The sequence below is a fragment of the Bubalus kerabau genome, chromosome 18 (assembly GCF_029407905.1).
Source record: "Bubalus kerabau isolate K-KA32 ecotype Philippines breed swamp buffalo chromosome 18, PCC_UOA_SB_1v2, whole genome shotgun sequence".
Lineage (NCBI taxonomy): Eukaryota > Metazoa > Chordata > Mammalia > Artiodactyla > Bovidae > Bubalus > Bubalus kerabau.
The window spans coordinates 63,850,340-63,868,846 of NC_073641.1; the positions used below are offsets into that span (position 1 = coordinate 63,850,340).

The 18,507-nt window shown below is 40.7% G+C and overlaps 1 protein-coding gene across 1 annotated transcript in view; it reads left to right on the top strand.

Annotated features, from left to right (window-relative positions):
- The window catches only part of CTNND2 (catenin delta 2), a 1,122,555-nt gene that overhangs the window by 697,938 nt on the left and 406,110 nt on the right, over nt 1-18,507 (top strand). The window contains exon 9 of the mRNA XM_055555147.1: nt 2,294-2,549. Within this exon, the coding sequence (XP_055411122.1) occupies nt 2,294-2,549 (256 nt within the window). The remainder of the gene's footprint in view (nt 1-2,293; nt 2,550-18,507) is intronic.

Genomic DNA, 18,507 nt, shown 5'->3' on the forward strand with positions numbered 1-18,507 from the left:
TTAACTGCTGTATTTTAAAGTATTAGTAACAAATAATTTTGTATAGAAAATGATTTTTATAATATTAGCAACCCTTTTTAGGAAGCTTTAATATAGATATTTAGTTCCTGAATGAAAAAATTGTATTTATCTGAAAAAATGTCAGGTTTCCGTTAGTTTTCCCTTTTGCCTTTAATTTGCTGACTGGCTTTTCACAACTCGTCTAGAAAATGAAACTTTGTTTACCTTTGGGCATTTGTTCTTCCAAGAGCATGGTTATGCCTGGCCTGAATTTTAAATCCCTGTTCCCATGACATATAACACATTGTTCATAAATATTAAAATGTGAATTTTAATTAGACATGCTTGCAAAATTTTGGAGAAAATATAAATGCTCCAGAAACTGCATAAAGACATAAGACAGATTTTCTGATTGTGAACTTAATTTTGTATTAGTCTAATCCAATGACTTTGAAACTTAATCCATCAGGGCAACCCTTGTCATTTCAAAACCCGAGTCTTTTGGGAGTATACACACTTTTTGTTTAGAAAGTTTTCTTAAATATTTTTCTTGTCTTCACCATGTCATGGTGCCTGGTCTCCTGACTTTGGTTATTATAAGATTAAGTTTTAAAAGGTCATTGGAAATGAGAAGCCCTGACCTCTTAATTAAAATCAGTTCTCATATTAGAATATATTTCTCCAGTTCACTTTGCAACTTTTTTTTTATCATTTTGACATGAAATCCTTAACTTCCTTTAACATTAAACTAGTATTGTTTTCTGTCTTTTGTATTTGATTTTGAATATGTCTTCAATTGTGAGAGAGAATAAGTTTTATCACCATTTACTGGGTAGTGCTCAAAAAGTCTGAGTTGTAGGATGTGATTGATAATTGGAATCTAATTCTGTGTAGAACTTGCATGTCATATGGTCATATCTAGACACAGGATATATTTTTTATTAAGTATAGCTAATTTACAATGTTGTGTTAGTTTCAGGCATACACCAAAGTGGCTCAGTCATATATATATATATATATATATATATATATATAAATATATATAATTTGTCTTTTTTCCAGTTTCTTTTCCCATATAGTTTATTGCAAAATATTGAGTAGAGTTTCCTGTGCTGTAGAGTAGGTCCTTTTTGGTTATCTATTTTATATATAGTAGTATGTATATGTTTGTTCTGAGCTAGAAAGTAAAGGTGCCAACTAATATTAATCATGGATAATGATCAAACAGTTATTAACAAATCATATTCTATTAATATGGAAGGTTCTATTTTCATTGTATAGGTCACCTAAATCTTAGATTTCAAGTATTTTTGAGAACCAGATAAAAATAATGATAGGAAACGGACTCCAGAGAACCCAGGAAGGAAACAAAAAGCTGAGATTCAGCTTGGAAATAGTCAAACCGATTTTAGAAACTGGCGTCAGATCTTCTTCCGACAATTTAGGCGTTATTGAAAAGATGCAAATACTTCTGGAAAAGCCAAGTCAGCACCTTATTTTGTCTGCCTTGCAGTCGGGTGGGTCTTCATCGCCTCTGGCATGCCTACCCTTCACCAAGTGTATTTGTTAGTACGACAGCTCAAGTTGAAAAAGAGACATATAAAAGTCTTGTGGGTGTTGAACTTTGCAAGAACTGTCCCGTCCTGCATTTAATGCTCTAGCACTAATTACAGACCCATGTCCGCCTCCACCCCCACGGATACACGCCCCCTCACTTTCCTTGTTTTCTTTTATTTGGGAAAAATGAACCACATTACTAAATATGTTTCACACCCTTCGTAAAATTAATCTATCACCCCCTGAACGAACACTGCCTGAATTTTCTCAGCTGAAACAATGAAGAACTCACTGCCCACGAGTCCTTGGAAAATATCCCTTCCATTTCTTCTGGGTTTTAGCTCCATACAGAGTTTACGAGTCAGATGAGCAGACCTCTTCCTGGAAGTCAGTAAGCAGGAAACACATCACAGAGGCATTTTCATCCTAGAGATGAAAGGGTTGTTCCTGAAACATTGGGTTGGCCTGAAAGTTCGTTCAGGTTCTTCCCTAAGATGGAATGGAAAAACCCCAACGAAGTTTTGGGCCAACGGAATAGCATGCTAATTGTCATTGTAGTGGATAGCATTGGATGCGTTAGTTCAAATGTAACAATTTTGTTAATTCTTTCAAACCCTTGTGTTTTTTTGTTTTTGTTTTTTTTTATGTGTGTAATTTTCCCCCTGCCTAGACCTGGTGAACCGTTTCTGTGAGCAGGTCCTCAATTTTTTACTCTGTCCCTACTTTCCTGCCCTAGCCCCGTCCTCCCCCGGTGTCGACTCCGTCCCCTTGCAGCGCACAGGCAGCCAGCACGGCCCGCAGAGCGCCGCCGCAGCCACCTTCCAGAGGGCCAGCTATGCCGCCGGCCCCGCCTCCAGCTACGCGGACCCCTACCGACAGCTGCAGTACTGTCCTTCCGTTGAGTCTCCGTACAGCAAATCCGGCCCTGCCCTTCCCCCTGAAGGCACCTTGGCCAGGTCCCCATCCATCGACAGCATTCAGAAAGATCCCAGGTAGGTACCAACCTTTTCCTCTCCCCCCATCGCTGCTAAAGAGGTATTCCAACCAGACCTGTGACTGCATGATTGTTTTTTGTTTTTGCATCACTTGATTGCATCCGTATCTCTGGCTGAGGATGAAAGGGTTGACTTTGGTTGACTTTCACCATCTTGTTTGATTTGGAATATGGGTGTTGGTCATGGATCTCTAGTACCTTCTGCGGTTCAGTAGCAAAGACTATCTTTTGATCTGAACATTTGTAGGTGCTTGAGGGTTTCAGCTAGTTGTGAGATCTGGAACAGCTTTCTGTGGTGCAGTAGAAACACAGGATGGAGGTTGTATCGTTTGACTTCAGACACTGTGGTCTAGGTATTTTCTTGTCTCAGGAGAAGCACACTTTGTCACCTTGTATGTTTCCATGCATAAGTGGAAAGTGGTATACAGGTTACACTAAAATTTGGAAATATAGAAAACCTTTGTTACCTTCATTTTTGTGTCTGAAAATAAACATCAGGCTGAAGTTGTTTTCAACATTGATTAAAAATTTGAATATAATGTATTAAAGAAGTTGTTATTATTGAGAATTTTTTTTTTTGCTTTCTTGTTTCAACAGTGGCCAAGGCTTTAGTGATGCTCTACTTCTGAAATTGGAATTGAATTCCTATAGAGTTAAATGAGGTTTTATTCATAGGCATTTGATTTATGCAGAGCCCCATAAATATATATCTGCATCTGTGAATACTATAGATATGTCAGGTTCCTGATATGTCTTTATAGCAGGCATCTGACTTGATTCTGGTGGTATACTTAAAATTCATCTCAAGGAATTTTCGGGTATTTTCTCTGATAGAGCACACAATGCAAGTGTACTATATTGAGGGGTTTGCATAGATTCTTTTGTAAAAAGAAATCACCTCTACATACATAAAACGCAGAATGGGACCATTTTATGGTATTCTTTAAGATAGCTTCTTTAGCACAATTCAAGCCTGCTTGGAGGGCTTAAGGTAAATATTGTATGAGGTAAAACCTCCATTGTAAAGGAGAATTATAGTAAGTGTTCACTGCTAACTACTAGAAATAAGAAAAATTCTTATATTTGCATTATTCAGCATCCTGTTCCTCTAGGCTTTCAATCGAAACAAGGATCTCTATCGTCTTTGTCTGGAAATTTGCCTTAAATCCTTTGGTATTCTTGGCAAGTGTGGGTAGAATGCTCTTCGGATAACACAATGCTCTCTATTTATTTATTTTTAAATTTTGCTGTACTGGGATATAGTTCATTTACAATAGGTTAGTTTCTGCTGTATAGCAAAGTGATTCAATTATACATATGTATATAATCCTTTTTTATATTCTTTTCCATTGTGGTTTATCACACTATATTGAATATAGTTCTCTATGCCATATAGTAGGAACTTGTTGTTTATCCATCCTGTATATAATAGTTTGCATCTGCTGATGCAAAACCCCCAATCTATCCCTTCTCCAAAGCTCTCTATTTTTAAATATTCTTTCTAAATATGTTATTGAAAACATGTAGAAATAGAACGGTAGCACACTCTTTAGGAAATGCTAAATAGGAAAATACATAATTGAATTGGCAGTGCTTTATTTAACATTTAAAATATAAATTGATGATAAGCATATAATCTTCAGTGAAGAGGTTTTTAAATTTTCATATGAGGGGAATTTGGCCTAATAGGAATCCAAATTTATGTTTCTCTCACTACAACTTAGCTTCTTTATTTCATACTGTGTATTAAATGTGTTACACTTTTAAATGGCATATCCTTTTCATTTTATATTGCTGTCCCTTTTATAGCCTTTTTTCATTTTTCAGCATATCATCATCAGACTATCATCTTTTCAAGTTATGGATTATGTGACATATATTTAATGAGTGCCCACTATAAACCAAGAAAGAGAAACACGTGTAAGAAATGAGAGTGAATAAGAGTATATTGGCCACTTATCCTTTGTAGGAGTAAACTTATAGGCAAATCAGTGTTATATGAATTACAAGTATACTATGTTATTTTTAAGAATGCTAATGTCAGAAAGAAAAACAAATATTGTATATTCACTCATATGTGTGGAATCTGGGCTTCCCTGGTGGCTCACACAGTAAAGATTCTGCCTCCAGTGCAGGAGACCTGGGTTCACTCCCTGGGTTGACAAGATCCCCTGGAGAGGGGAATGGCAACCCACTCTGGTATTCTTGCCTGGAGAATCCCATGGACAGAGGAGCCTGGTGGGCTGTACACTTCATGGGATCTCAAAGAGTCGGGCATGCCTGAGCAACTAACACACACACATACATAAGGAATCTAGGGGCCTTCCCAGGTGGCTCTAGTGGTAAAGAACCTGCCTGTGATGCAGGAAACCTAAGAGATGTGGTTTTGATTGCCGGGTTGGGAAGATCCCTTAGAGAAGGGAATGGCAACCCACTCCAGTATTCTTGCGTGGAGATTCCCCATGGACAGAGGAGCGTGGTGGGCAGCAGTCCATAGGGTCACAAAGAGTCAAATATGACTGAATCGACTTAGCACACACACACATGGAATCTAGAAAATGGTACTGATGAACCTGTTTCCAGGGCAGGAATGGAGATGCAGATGCAGAAAACCTACTTGGTGGACACAGCGAGGGAAGGAGGTGGTGGGATGATTTGAGAGAATAGCATTGACATATATATACACTACCATGTGTAAGGTAGCTGGTGGGATGCTTCTGTATAGCATGGGGAACCTAGCCTGGTGTTCTCTGATGACCTGGAGGGGTGGGTTATGGAGGTGGGTTATGGAGGCTCAGGAGAGAGGAAATATATATATATATATATATATACACACACACACACACACACACATATATGTATTTATGGCTGATTAGTGTTGTTGTATGGCAGAAACCAACACAACACTGTAAAGCAATTATCTTCCATTTAAAAATTTAAAAAAGAATGCTAAAAGCATTGGCTTTAAATAGATGTCAATTCTGAAAAAAAAATATTGTACCACCAACCTAAGGTCAGATACAGGCAAAAGAAACAGAACCAGATCTAGAACCAGAATTGAATAATTATGGCTTCATGTAAAGAGAACTAATAACCTGGCATCATGTGAAATGAGTACATAAAATACATAATGCCTTTCTTATAGAGTTTTTTTTTTTTTTTTAAATAAAGGAATGTGTCAGAATGTTCACAGAGAAGGTAATGGCAGCCCACTCCAGTACTCTTGCCTGGAAAATCCCACAGACGGAGGAGCCTGGTGGGCTGCAGTACATGGGGTCGCTAAGAGTCGGACATGACTGAGCGACTTCACTTTCCCTTTTCACTTTCATGCATTGGAGAAGGAAATGGCAACCCACTCCAGTGTTCTTACCTGGAGAGTCCCAGGGACGGGGGAGTCTGGTGGGCTGCCGTCTATGGGGTCGCGCAGAGTCGGACACGACTGAAGTAACTTAGCAGCAGCAGCAGCAGAATGTTCAGATTTAATTGAGACATCCCAAATCTAAAACTGTAGTCCACAATCTAATGCTTCTTTTATGATAGCATTTTTGCATCTTCTTTTGAAGAATGAACTTTGGTCCTTCCTAAGTGAGTGTTACTAGAACCAATATCTCTTATGTCTGGGGTTCAGAATAGTTTATCTCAGCATTATAATTTATGATTTAAACTTTTCCAGCTTTTAGGCTTCTTTCTAACTTTTATACATTTTTGGAGACAGTGTGTTAGTTTTTTATGTATAATTAAATAGCCAACCATGTAAGCCTCTTTACCATTGCAAACATATTTTTGGAGCACGTTACAATTCTCAAAGCACTTTTCCTTATGTCTTTGATGTAATTCTCCTTTGTGGGAGAAAACTGATATCCACACATTTTGTGCCTTAAATAAGTGGAGAATTGGAAAAATTGACCCATGTATATGCAGGCTAGACTCCACACTCTTAGGCACATATTTGCATGGACATTTATATTTATAAAAAGGAAATGGAAATTGCATACCGTCTTTTATGGTTTTCTTGGAGGATGAGGGAAAGCTCCAGTTTGCTGTGTGTAGGAGTGAATGAAGGAATGAAGGTATTGATACAAATTGTCTAAATAGGTCTGGTCTGTCTGATAATTGCTTACAGCATGTATGGTCTTTGCTTTGTTTTCTTTTTCTTTCTTTTCTAATATATGACTTATTCATCTTATTGCAGACCATTGTCTTTTTTCTATTAACGAGTTTCAATGAGGAATTTTGAAGCAAACTTTCTATTTCAAAATAGGAATTTGAAATCAAGACAGCCCCAATTCAGTCATTAGACTTGAAACCAGAAGCTTCCTGTTATCTTTTATTTTCCTTTTGGTGTTTTGATGACTTATGTGTATGTATATATTTAGGCTATTTTATTTTTTTTAATTCAAATATAGTTAATTTACAATGTTAGTTTCACTTGTTCAGCAAAGTGCTTCAGTTTATATATATATTTATATATATATGAAATTATATATGTATATTCTTTTTTAATTTTTAGAAGAATTTTTCTAAGTCATAGACTATGAAAGGATTCATTCTAAATGGTTGGCTTTTTTAAGCTTGCTTAGCTGAATCATATAGATTGGAGCGAAACTTTGGACTTTCCACTTTTAACTGCTCTTGTGTATTCCAACAAAAAAATGCACAAAAAACTTTTATAAAAAGAGGTGATAGAATTTGATTTCCTTAAGTCAGCAATCACTTTGAAAAAAGTTTTTATATAATATTTACTTCATAGCAGCCTATGCTGAGAACTATATGTTAATTGCATATTGTCTTCCATAAAATGTGAATTTCTTAAGTATCATCACAGCTACTATGTTGTTGGTGCTATGCCAAATATTGAGTTTAATATATGTTGTTTTTAAACATGTAGGTCATATAAATCTTAAAATGAACTTATATGAAAGGACTCAGTAACATTGGAAGTGATCATTCATAGCATCTTTATTTTGAAAATGTGATTGATGAAATAACCAGAAAAAAAGCAAAACTCATGTACCTGGCATACTGATGGTGTTACAAATACTCTTCTCCATGAAAGAAGAAAAAGTTACGGCTAATACATTTACTGACATAGCTGAATGTGTAGGCTGCATCATGAATAGCATCTTTTAATCAAGTTTGATTAATCCTGTTTCAGGGTATTGTAATCCTTGATGTATACCATCTCAAAAGCAGTTTTTCAAACATGATAAAGGATTCTAACATTTTGCAAACATGATTCACAGTGAAACTCTATATTCTTTTTGTTATTCATTGTAACAGATAAATAAATACAGTGACACATCCTTGATGCTGAATTTGAGCCCAGATTAGCAACTGGACTTTCAGTTGGCTCTGTCAGACTTGTTCTCCATGTTTTGCTTCAAGCCACAGTATTTGACCAATAATCTTAAACTATGAACTTTTAAGTTGACTCATTGGAAAAGACTCTGATGCTGGCAAAGATTGAGGGTAGGAGGAGAAGCGGACGACAGAGGATGAGATGGCTGGATGGCATCACTGACTCGATGGACGTGAGTCTCAGTGAACTCCGGGAGTTGGTGATGGACAGGGAGGCCTGGCATGCTGCGATTCATGGGGTCGCAAAGAGTCGGACACGACTGAGCGACTGATCTGATCTGATCTGATCTGATGAACTTTTAAAGAATTACCTAGTGTCTTACTAAAATTATTATTGGATGTTATATTAGTAGATATTATTAAGAAATACTGCTTATAAATATCATTGTTGTTGTTTAGTCACTAAGTCATGTCCAACTCTTTTCTGGTCCCATGGACTGCAACCCCCCAGACTCCTCTGTCCATGGGATTTCCCAGGCAAGAGTATTGGAGTAGGTTGCTATTGCCTTCTGTGATCAAACCCACGTCTTCTACTTTGGCAGGTGGATTCTTTACAGCTAAGCCACCTGGGAAGCCCCATTAATATCATCACGAAAATCTAGGTTGCAGTTTCCCTGGTGGCTCATAGCTTCACTGAGTTATGCAAGCCCCTTCACAACAACAAGGCTGTGATTCATGAAAGGGATGGTTCATGACCAGTATGAAAAGACAAAAAGATATGACACTGGAAGATAAGCCTCCCCCAGGTTGGAAGATGTCCATTATGCAACTGGGGAAGAGTAGAGGGCAATTACTCTATGACCTAAATAAAATCCCTTATGATTATTCAGTGGAAGTAACAATAGAGTCAAGGAATTAGGTCTGGTGGATAGAGTGCCTGAAGAACTATGGATGGAAGTTGTTAATATCATACAGGAGGCAGTAACCAAAACTATCCCAAAGAAAAAGAAATGCAAGAAGGCAAAATGGTTGTCCGAGGCGGCTTCACAGATAGCTGAGGAAAGAAGTGAAAGGCAAGGAGAAAGGGAAAGATACGCCCAACTGAATGCAGAGTTCTAGAGAATAGCAAGGAGAGATAAGAACACCATCTTAAATGAATGATGCAGAGAATTAGAGGAAAGCAATAGAATGGGAAAGACTAGAGATCTCCTCAAAAAACTGGAGATGTCAAGGGAACATTTCATGCAAGGATGGGCATGATAAAGGACAGAAATGGTAAGGGCCAAACAGAAGCAGAAGAGATTAAGAAGAGGTGGCAAAAATACACAGAAGAACCATACAGAAAAGGTCTTAATGACCAGAATAACCATGATGGTATCACTCACCTAGAGCCAGACATCCTGGAGTGTGAAGTCAAGTGGTCCTTAGGAAGGATTACTACAAAAACTATATATAAATGGTTAGATAGCATCACGGACTCAATGGGCAGGAATCTGAGCAAACTCCAGCATCAGTGTTCTTTGCCAGTGAGTTGGTTATTCACACCAAGTGGCCAAGGTATCGGAGCTTCAGCTTCAGCATCAGTCCTGCTAATGAATATTCAGGGTTGATTTCCTTTAGGACTGCCTGGTTTGATCTCCTTGCTGTCCAAGGAATTGTCAAGAGTCTTCTCCAGCACCACAGTTCAAACGCATCAATTCTTCAGCATTCAGCCTTCTTTATGGTCCACTTCTCACATCCATACATGACTACTGGAAGAACCATAGCTTTGACTATGCAGACCTCTGTTGGCAAACCATAGCTTTGACTATGCGGACCTTTGTTGCTTTTTAATATGCTGTCTAGGTGTGTCATAGCTTTTCTTCCAAGCAGCAAGCATCTTTTAATTCCATGGCTGTAGTCACTGTCTGCAGTGCTCCCTGTCATTCTTGGTATGTTGTGACTTCCAGTAAAAAATACACCGTCATCTGAAATGTGGGCCCAGTGAGAGGCCAGCACCAGTGTGTAGAGGAAATATGATAGTTCTGAACTGCTGTGTTTTGTTTGGTTATATCGGTTAAGTAGAGATGCGCACGTTCTCCCCTCTGACCCCAGGCGGTGATCTTGGGCAGTCTGCCTGCTCTCCCCTCCCATGGGAGGAGGAGAGGAGGTCTGGGTTATAAAGGGCATCCAATACATGGGGGAAAGGACTCTTAGCCAGTCATGACTCCGGGTGTGATGTTCACCTGCCCTGCCCTTGGTGTCAATGTATTTAAAACAGAAATCATAAAAGCACCTTCCTGATAAAGTCGTAAGGTGAAATATGTTAAGACCTTGAGGTCTTTGGGACATTTCCTGGCTTAGGGAAGCGCCCATTGTTACCACCACTGCCTCTCTGCTGGCACCTCAGCTCCTGCCATCAGGGGCACCAAGGTTTAGAGCTGAGAATGGCCCTTGGCAGTCAGAGACATGGAGAAAGTGATGAAGGCAGAGAGGCCATGAGCAGTCTGGTGGGAAAGGCCAAGGTGCAGATCCTGGGGGATGCCCTGCTAAGGGACCAGGGAAGGGAAGGGACTAGTGAGGCGGGAGCAGAGGCCAGTGAGGGCGCAAGGAGCGAGGGCACGTTGAGACCGGGCCCTCCTGGCCAGGACACACAATCAGAAGATGAAAGAGAAGATGTCCCTGCAGAAAGGATTTTGTTTGTTTTGCGAAAGCCTGCTTTTCAGGATTCCTTTTATCAGTTAAAAGGAAAAGTACAGTTTACACACAATACTTGTCTGTGCGCGTATTGATTTTCCAGGAGCCCAGATTACTCATTTTGCCCTCTGTCTTCAGCATCACTAGTAGGAGTGAACAACTGCATTTCTGGAATAGTGACTCATTTCTTTCTTTTTTTTTATTTTTTAATATAAATTTATTTATTTTAATTGGAGGTTAATTATTTTACAATGTTGTATTGGTTTTGCCATACATCAACATGAATCTCATTTGTACCAGAGTGGGTTCCGGCACAGAGACCTCAACCACATCCCAGAAGTAAGAGTGATGGATCACAGATAGTCAAAGGTGATGAGTCACTCTACCTGGGGTCCTAACTAGTTGGTTAATGAATCGTTAGCTGATCCTCAGAAGTTGTGACAGTAGAAATCTGTTTTGTGTTTTTTTGGTTTGCAGACTTTCCTCTTGACAGCCAGCCAGTTCTTCCCCTCAGTCCACATGCTTTTCGTAAAACAGGCTCTACCCTCTGTTCAGTAGATGAACCTGTAGCTCACACCTGGTCCAAGAGCCTCCTTGGGGTCCCCATCTACTAGCCAAGCCCCCAGCAGTGCAGAAGAGCCCGAGAAACTCAAGTCCCTGTAAAGTGGGCCGTGTGCATTCTGGACTTCCCTGCTTCATTTGGGGCAAAAAGCCAAGTCCAGGCTCTCTAGACCCCATCACAGGAGCAAAAGCTACTGTGCACCCTCCCTCTCCTTCCAGTAGAATTCCTTCTGCCCTGCCTATTCTCTCTGGAGGTGGCCGTGGTAGTTCTAGGTTTGGTCTCCATAATGAAGCCAGGCCTGTTTGCCTTTGCTCACTTAACCTGTGTCTCTAATGTTTTACCTGTGTGTCCATCATATATCCTAATGCAGACTTTCCAGAACTTGCCTTTAACCCCTCCGCTTAAAACCAACTACTCTCACTCCCTGTCCCAGGAACTGAGGTAGTATTTTTCCCTCTGATTCAATGGGCTTCCCTGCTGGCTCAGATGGTAAACAGTCTGCCCACAGTGCGGGAGACCCAGGTTTGATCCCTGAGTTTAGAAGATCCCTGAGTTGGAGGAGGGCATGGCAAGCCACTCCAGTATTTTTGCCTTGAAAATTCCCTGGGACAGAGTACACTGGCAGGCAATACTCTATGGGGTCACATGAGTCGGACATGCCTGAGCGACTAACACTTTCACTTTCCTGATTCAAAACAACTGGAAACTTGCATTCAGTGGTTAAATTACCATGAAATCTTTACCAGGTAGGTTTATAGGTGAGATGAACTTTGCTGACACCATCCAGCAACAGAGGACCTCAGCTCCCTAGAAGTCAGACCTCTATGAAATGTCAAGCATCTTGAGTCTTAATTTTAAGGTCCCCTGTAATGATAAGTACAATGATAACATCAAAATAAGGATAGTTCAGTGCAGTTCAGTCGCTCAGTCATGTCTGGCTCTTTGTAACCCCATGAACAGCAGCACGCCAGGCTTTCCTGTCCATCACCAACTCCCGGAGTCCTCCCAATCCCACGTCCATCGAGTCAGTGAGCCATCCAGCCATCTCATCCTCTGTCTTGCCCTTCTCCTCCTGCCCTCAATCTTTCCCAGCATCAGGGTCTTTTCCAAAGAGTCAGCCCTTCACATCAGGTGGCCAGAGTATTGGAGTTTCAGCTTCAGCATCAGTCCTTCCAATGAACACCCAGGACTGATTTACTTCAGGATGGACTGGTTGGATCTCCTTGCAGTCCAAGGGACTCTCAAGAGTCTTCTCCAACACCACAGTTCAAAAGCATCAATTCTTTGGCACTAAGCTTTCTTCACAGTCCAACTCTCACATCCATACATGACCACTGGAAAAACCATAGCCTTGACTGGATGGAACTTTTTTGGCAAAGTAATGTCTCTGCCTTTAATATGCTGTCTAGGTTGGTCATAACTTTCCTTCCAAGGAGCAAGCGTCTTTTAATTCGGAGAAGGCAATGGCACCCCACTCCAGTACTCTTGCCTGGAAAATCCTATGGACGGAGGAGCCTGGTAGGCTGCAGTCCATGGGGTCTCGAAGAGTCAGACACGACTGAGCGACTTCACTTTCACTTTTCACTTTTCCTGCATTGGAGAAGGAAATGGCAACCCACTCCAGTGTTCTTGCCTGGAGAATCCCAGGGATGGGGGAGCCTGGTGGCTGCCGTCTATGGGGTCACACAGAGTCGGACACGACTGAAGTGACTTAGCAGCAGCAGCAGCAGCAATCACCATCTGCACTGATTTTGGAGCCCAGAAAAATAAAGTCAGCTACTGTTTCCACTGTTTCCCCATCTATTTGCCATGAAGTGATGGGATCGGATGCCATGATCTTAGTTTTCTGAATGTTGAGCTTTAAGCCAACTTTTTCACTCTCCTTTTTCACTTTCATCAAGAGGCTCTTTAGTTCTTCTTCACTTTCTGCCATAAGGGTGGTATCATCTTCATGTCTAAGGTTATTGATATTTCTCCCGGCAATCTTGATTCCAGCTTTTGCTTCTTCCAGCCCAGCATTTCTCATGATGTACTCTGCCTATAAATTAAATAAGCAGGATGACAATATACAGCCTTGACGTACTCCTTTACCTATTTCAAACCAGTCTGTTGTTCCATGTCCAATTCTGACTGTTGCTTCCTGACCTGCATACAGGTTTCTCAAGAGGCAGGTCAGGTGGTCTGGTATTCCCATCTCTTTCAGAATTTTCTACAGTTTATTGTGATCCACACAGTCAAAGACTTTGCCATAGTCAATAAAGCACAAATAGATGTTTTTCTGGAACTCTCTTGCTTTTTCGATGACCATTGAATGTTGGCAATTTGATCTCTGGTTCCTCTGCCTTTTCTAAAACCAGCTTGAACATCTGGAAGTTCACGGTTCATGTATTGCTGAAGCCTGGCTTGGAGAATTCTAAGCATTACTTTACTAGCATATGAGATGAGTGCAATTGTGCGGTAGTTTGAGCATTCTTTGGCATTGCCTTTCTTTGGGATTGGAATGAAAACTGACCTTTTCCAGTCCTGTGGCCACTGCTGAGTTTTTCAAATTTGCCAGCATATTGAGTGTGGCACTTTCACAGCATCATCTTTCAGGATTTGAAATAGCTCAACTGGAATTCCATCACCTCCACTAGCTTTGTAGTGATGCTTCCTAAGGCCCACTTGACTTTACATTCCAGGATGTCTGGCTCTATGTGAGTGATCACACCATTGTGATTATTTGGGTTGTAAAGATCTTTTTTGTACAGTTCTGTGTATTCTTGCCACCTCTTCTTAATATTTTCTGCTTCTGTTAGGTCCCTACCATTTCTGTCCTTTATTGAGCCCATCTTTGCATGAAATGTTCCCTTGGTATCTCTAATTTTCTTGAAGAGATCGCTAGTCTTTCCCATTCTGTTGTTTTCCTCTATTTCTTTGCATTGATCGCTGAGGAAGGCTTTCTTATCTCTCCTTGCTATTCTTTGGAACTCTGCATTCAAATTGGTATATCTTTCCTTTATTCTTTTACTTTTCACTTCCTTCCTTTTCACAGCTATTTGTAAGGGCTCCTCAGACAGCCATTTTGCTTTTTTGCATTTCTTTTTCTTGGGGATAGTCTTGATTCCTGTCTCCTGTACAATGTCATGAACCTCCATCCATAGGCACTCTGTCTATCAGATCTAGACCCTTAAATCTATTTCTCACTTCCACTGTATAGTCATAAGGGGTTTATTTTGGGTCATACCTGAATGGTGTAGTGGTTTTCTCCACTGTCTTTAATTTCAGTCTGAATTTGGCAATGTGAAGTGAAGTGAAGTCGCTCAGTCGTGTCCGACTCTTTGCAACCCCATGGACTGTAGCCCACCAGGCTGCTCCATCCATGGGATTCTCCTGGCAAGAATACTTGAGTGAGTTGCCATTTCCTTCTCCAGGGGATCTTCCCGACCCAGGGATCGAACCCAGGTCTCCCGCATTGCAGGCAGACGCTTTTAACCTCTGAGTCACCAGGGAAGCCCGAATTTGGCAATAAGGAGTTCATAATCCGAGCCACAATCAGCTCCCAGTCTCGTTTTTGCTGACTGTATAGAGCTTCTCCATCTTAGGCTGCAAAGAATATGATCAATCTGATTTCGGTGTTGACCTTCTGGTGATGTCCATGTGTAGAGTCTTCTCTTGTGTTGTTGGGAGAGGGTGTTTGCTATGACCAGTGTGTTCTCTTGGCAAAACTCTATTAGCCTTTGCCCTGCTTCATTCTGTACTCCAAGGCCAAATTTGCCTGTTACTCCAGGTGTTTCTTGACTTCCTACTTTTGCATTCCAGTCCCCTATAATGAAAAGGACATCTTTTTGGGGTGTTAGTTCTAGAAGGTCTTGTAGGTCTTCATAGAACAGTTCAACTTCAGCTTCTTCAGCGTTACTGGTCGGGGCATAGACTTGAATTACTGTGATATTGAATGGTTGCCTTGGAAATGAACAGAGATCATTCTGTCCTTTCTGAGATTGCATCCAAGTACTGCATTTTGGACTCTTTTGTTGACTATGATGGCTACTCCATTTCTTCTAAGGGATTCCTGCCCACAGTAGTAGATATAATGGTCATCTGAGTTAAATTCACCCATTCCAGTCCATCTTAGTAAGGATAATTGATGGTTTAAAGGGATGTCCTGTTGAATTCCTAAGTAAAGGAAATAATTAGTTTGCAATGATTTTACTATACTCTCAGTGTATGACTTGAGTTTGTAATTCATGTTACTTCCTGCTTCGAGGTTAATCTGTTTTTTCACTGATAACCAGGTTCCTGTGTTACCTGCTGAATTTAGATATTCTGGTGCTAAAAGGGGGACTTCCCCTGATGCTGGGAAAGATTGAAGCCATGAGAAGGGGACAACAGAGGATGAGATCATTGGATGGCATCACCAACTCGATGGACATGAGTTTGAGCAAGCTCTAGGAGTTGGTGATGAACAGGGAAGCCTGGCGTGCTGCAGTTCGTGGGGTGACAACAAGTAGGACATGACTGAGCTGAGCAGAACAGGTGGCTCTAGTGGTAAAGAACCCACCTCCCACTGCAGGAGACATAAGCGATCTGGCTTAGGAAGATCCCCTGGAGGAGGAAGCCTCAACCCACTCCAGTATTCTTGCCTGGAGAATCCCATGGACAGAGGATCCTGGCAGGCTGTGGTCCATGGGGTCGCAAAGTGTTGGACACAGCTGAAGCGACTTCTCACATGCTGAAGAAAGGGTAGGGTCTTGCAGATGAAGTCATTCTTTTGCCAATCACTTAGGATGAAGCAGAAAGTTAAGCTGGAGGTGAAAAAGAAGAAGTGAATCTCTCTCCATCATCACTGTGGAAGAAATCAGTTTATTTGAGCCCAAAAGGAGTGTGAATATTAAAAATGGTGCCCCTTAGAAACAAGCTGAGAACCTAAAAATGAGAAAGCCTTTTTCCCCAGAATCTCATGGAGAGTTAGAGAGTCTTACCCAGAATGGATGCTCCTAAATCCCAGTGCTCTGTTTGGGGGTCACTGCCTTTATTTCCTGTCTGAGTGCGCCCCTTTCACTTTCCATTTGGTTCTTTTTAGCTCTAGGAGGAGGTTTGAAGGAATCAAAAGAAGGATTTATGCTTCAGAAGGAATCAAAGGAAAGTTCTTTGAGTCTAGTAATGAATAACATAAAAATGGACCGCAGCATCCCCCTTTCCCTGAGGTTAGTTCCCACAAGTGGGAAGCAGGAAAAAGAGAAACCAAGGAAATTCGGAGTGACTTCTGGCTCACTTGGTTAATTCATAAAGGACTATCTTCCTATAGGGGGAACCTTGACAGTCCTAGATTTGGCTTTATTAAGGAAAATGGCATCTACATATATGCAACATAGATTATGTATATAAAGATGCATAGATAGTGTGTAAATATGCACACATACATGTACTTGTGTGTATACATAGGACTTCACTGATGGCTTATCGGTAAAGAATCTGCCTGCCAATGCAGGAGACACAGGTTTGATCCTGGGTTGGCAAGATCCCCTGGAAGAGGGCATGGGAACCCACTCCAGTATTCTTGCCTGGAGAATTCCATGGACAAATGAACCTGGCAGGATACAGTCCACGGAGTCACAAAAGAGTCGGATTTAGTGACTAAACAGCAAAATATATATGTAATCTATTTGCTAATTAGCTCTGCACACATTTACCCAGAGATAAGTTTTGCAAAACTTATACAAACACATGATTATTAATGGAACAAAAGACACACAGTAATGATGCATTGATTTTGCTTCTTATCTATTTATCCATCAGTCTGCTTTCCCAGCCCTTGTGTTTTGCTTTTGTTTTCCCACTTTAGAAAAAGTCATTCTGAATGTGTTCCATTCTTTTAAGTCCATGTGAAATATAAATTGACAAAACTAGAGAAACTCAAGATTTGCTTTCCTTACAGAAATTTCAGTTCATCCCAGTAGCTATGGGAATATTGGGAAGCACCACCTGGCTGTTTGTCTAGGTATTATGTTTAATCAGCATTCACATCTTTATGCTCAACCTTTTGAAATCTTCTTAGAGAAATTCTTCTTAGAGACCTTAACCATCTTAAAGAAATGAATTCCCTTTGTTATTCAACTTATGCTGCTCTAACTGTGGAAAGTGCAAGTGAATGTTCATTACTAAGTGTGTTTGATTCTTTCCAACCCCACGGACTGTAGCCTTCCAGGATTCTCTGTCTGTGGAATTCTGCATGCAAGAATACTGGAATGGGTTGCTATTTCCTTATCCAGGGGATCTTTCTGACCCAGAAATGGAGGCCGGGTCTCCCACACAGCAGGCAGATTCTTTACCATCTGAGTCACCAGGGAAACCTGGTGACTATGGAAAACCCACCTCAGTCACACCATCCTCATAACCTCCCTGTTTATCCCATTGCAGTGGAAAATCTGAAATCCCCTTTGGTCATTTCACGTGCAAACCAGTTTTAATATTTTTCTGGATATCTTAAGTCACTTTTTTTCACCATCTGACTTTGAACATGTAATTGAGGACAAAAATGAAGCATTCAAAACATTGTCTTATAAAGCAGGTGGTAGTTGACTGTCCGTTTGTGACTAATGGAAATTAATTTCCGTTGCTTCTTGAGATGTTTTGCAGCTAATAGTGCTCATTAATTTGGAGGCACTGACATCTATAGAGGGAAAATTAGCATTTTATAGTAAGAAAAGTGTACTTTGAAGTGATATTTTCATTGTTCATGATACATTACAAATCTGGTAGCTTAACTTTTTTCATCTACTGAAGAATCATGTTCAGCTACCTTAACTGGTTTCCTGAACCCAGTGTGTTCTAGCATCCACTTAATTCTGTTAAGAATAGAAAGATGAGTAGAAGGAAGACAGAAAAAGAAAACATTTGTTGGCAAATCCAGTGTGCAGCATTCTAGCAACACAGAATGTTTTATATACTGGAAGGATCTCATAGACTGAGATGAGACAGTATCCTCACTTTTTATGTTGTTTTACCTTTTTGGTTCTCTAGGGGCATTTCATTATGTGCTTTGCTTTTTCAATGCCTGTTTTTTTTAATTTTTTGAATTTTTAAAAAATTTTGTACCATGGGCCACCAGTTTTAGAAGCCTCTTTAAAACTGAAGCCAACACACCAAGAAAACTCTGGTTGTGTATGCTGCTGCTGCTGCTGCTAAGTCGCTTCAGTGTGTCTGACTGTGCGACCCCATAGACGGCCTCCTACCGGGCTCCTCTGTCCCTGGGATTCTCCAAGCAAGAACACTGCTAATGGCAAAAATCTACATTGTGTTTGCATAGAGACCCCTGAAGTGAGGACTTCTCTCTGCCCTCAGGTGCTCTATACTGACAGATGCTATAGTGAACACCACCCTGCAGGGCAGGGGTGGGGTGGGGGGGGGGCGGGGACCGCAAGACTGAAACAAGGCACAG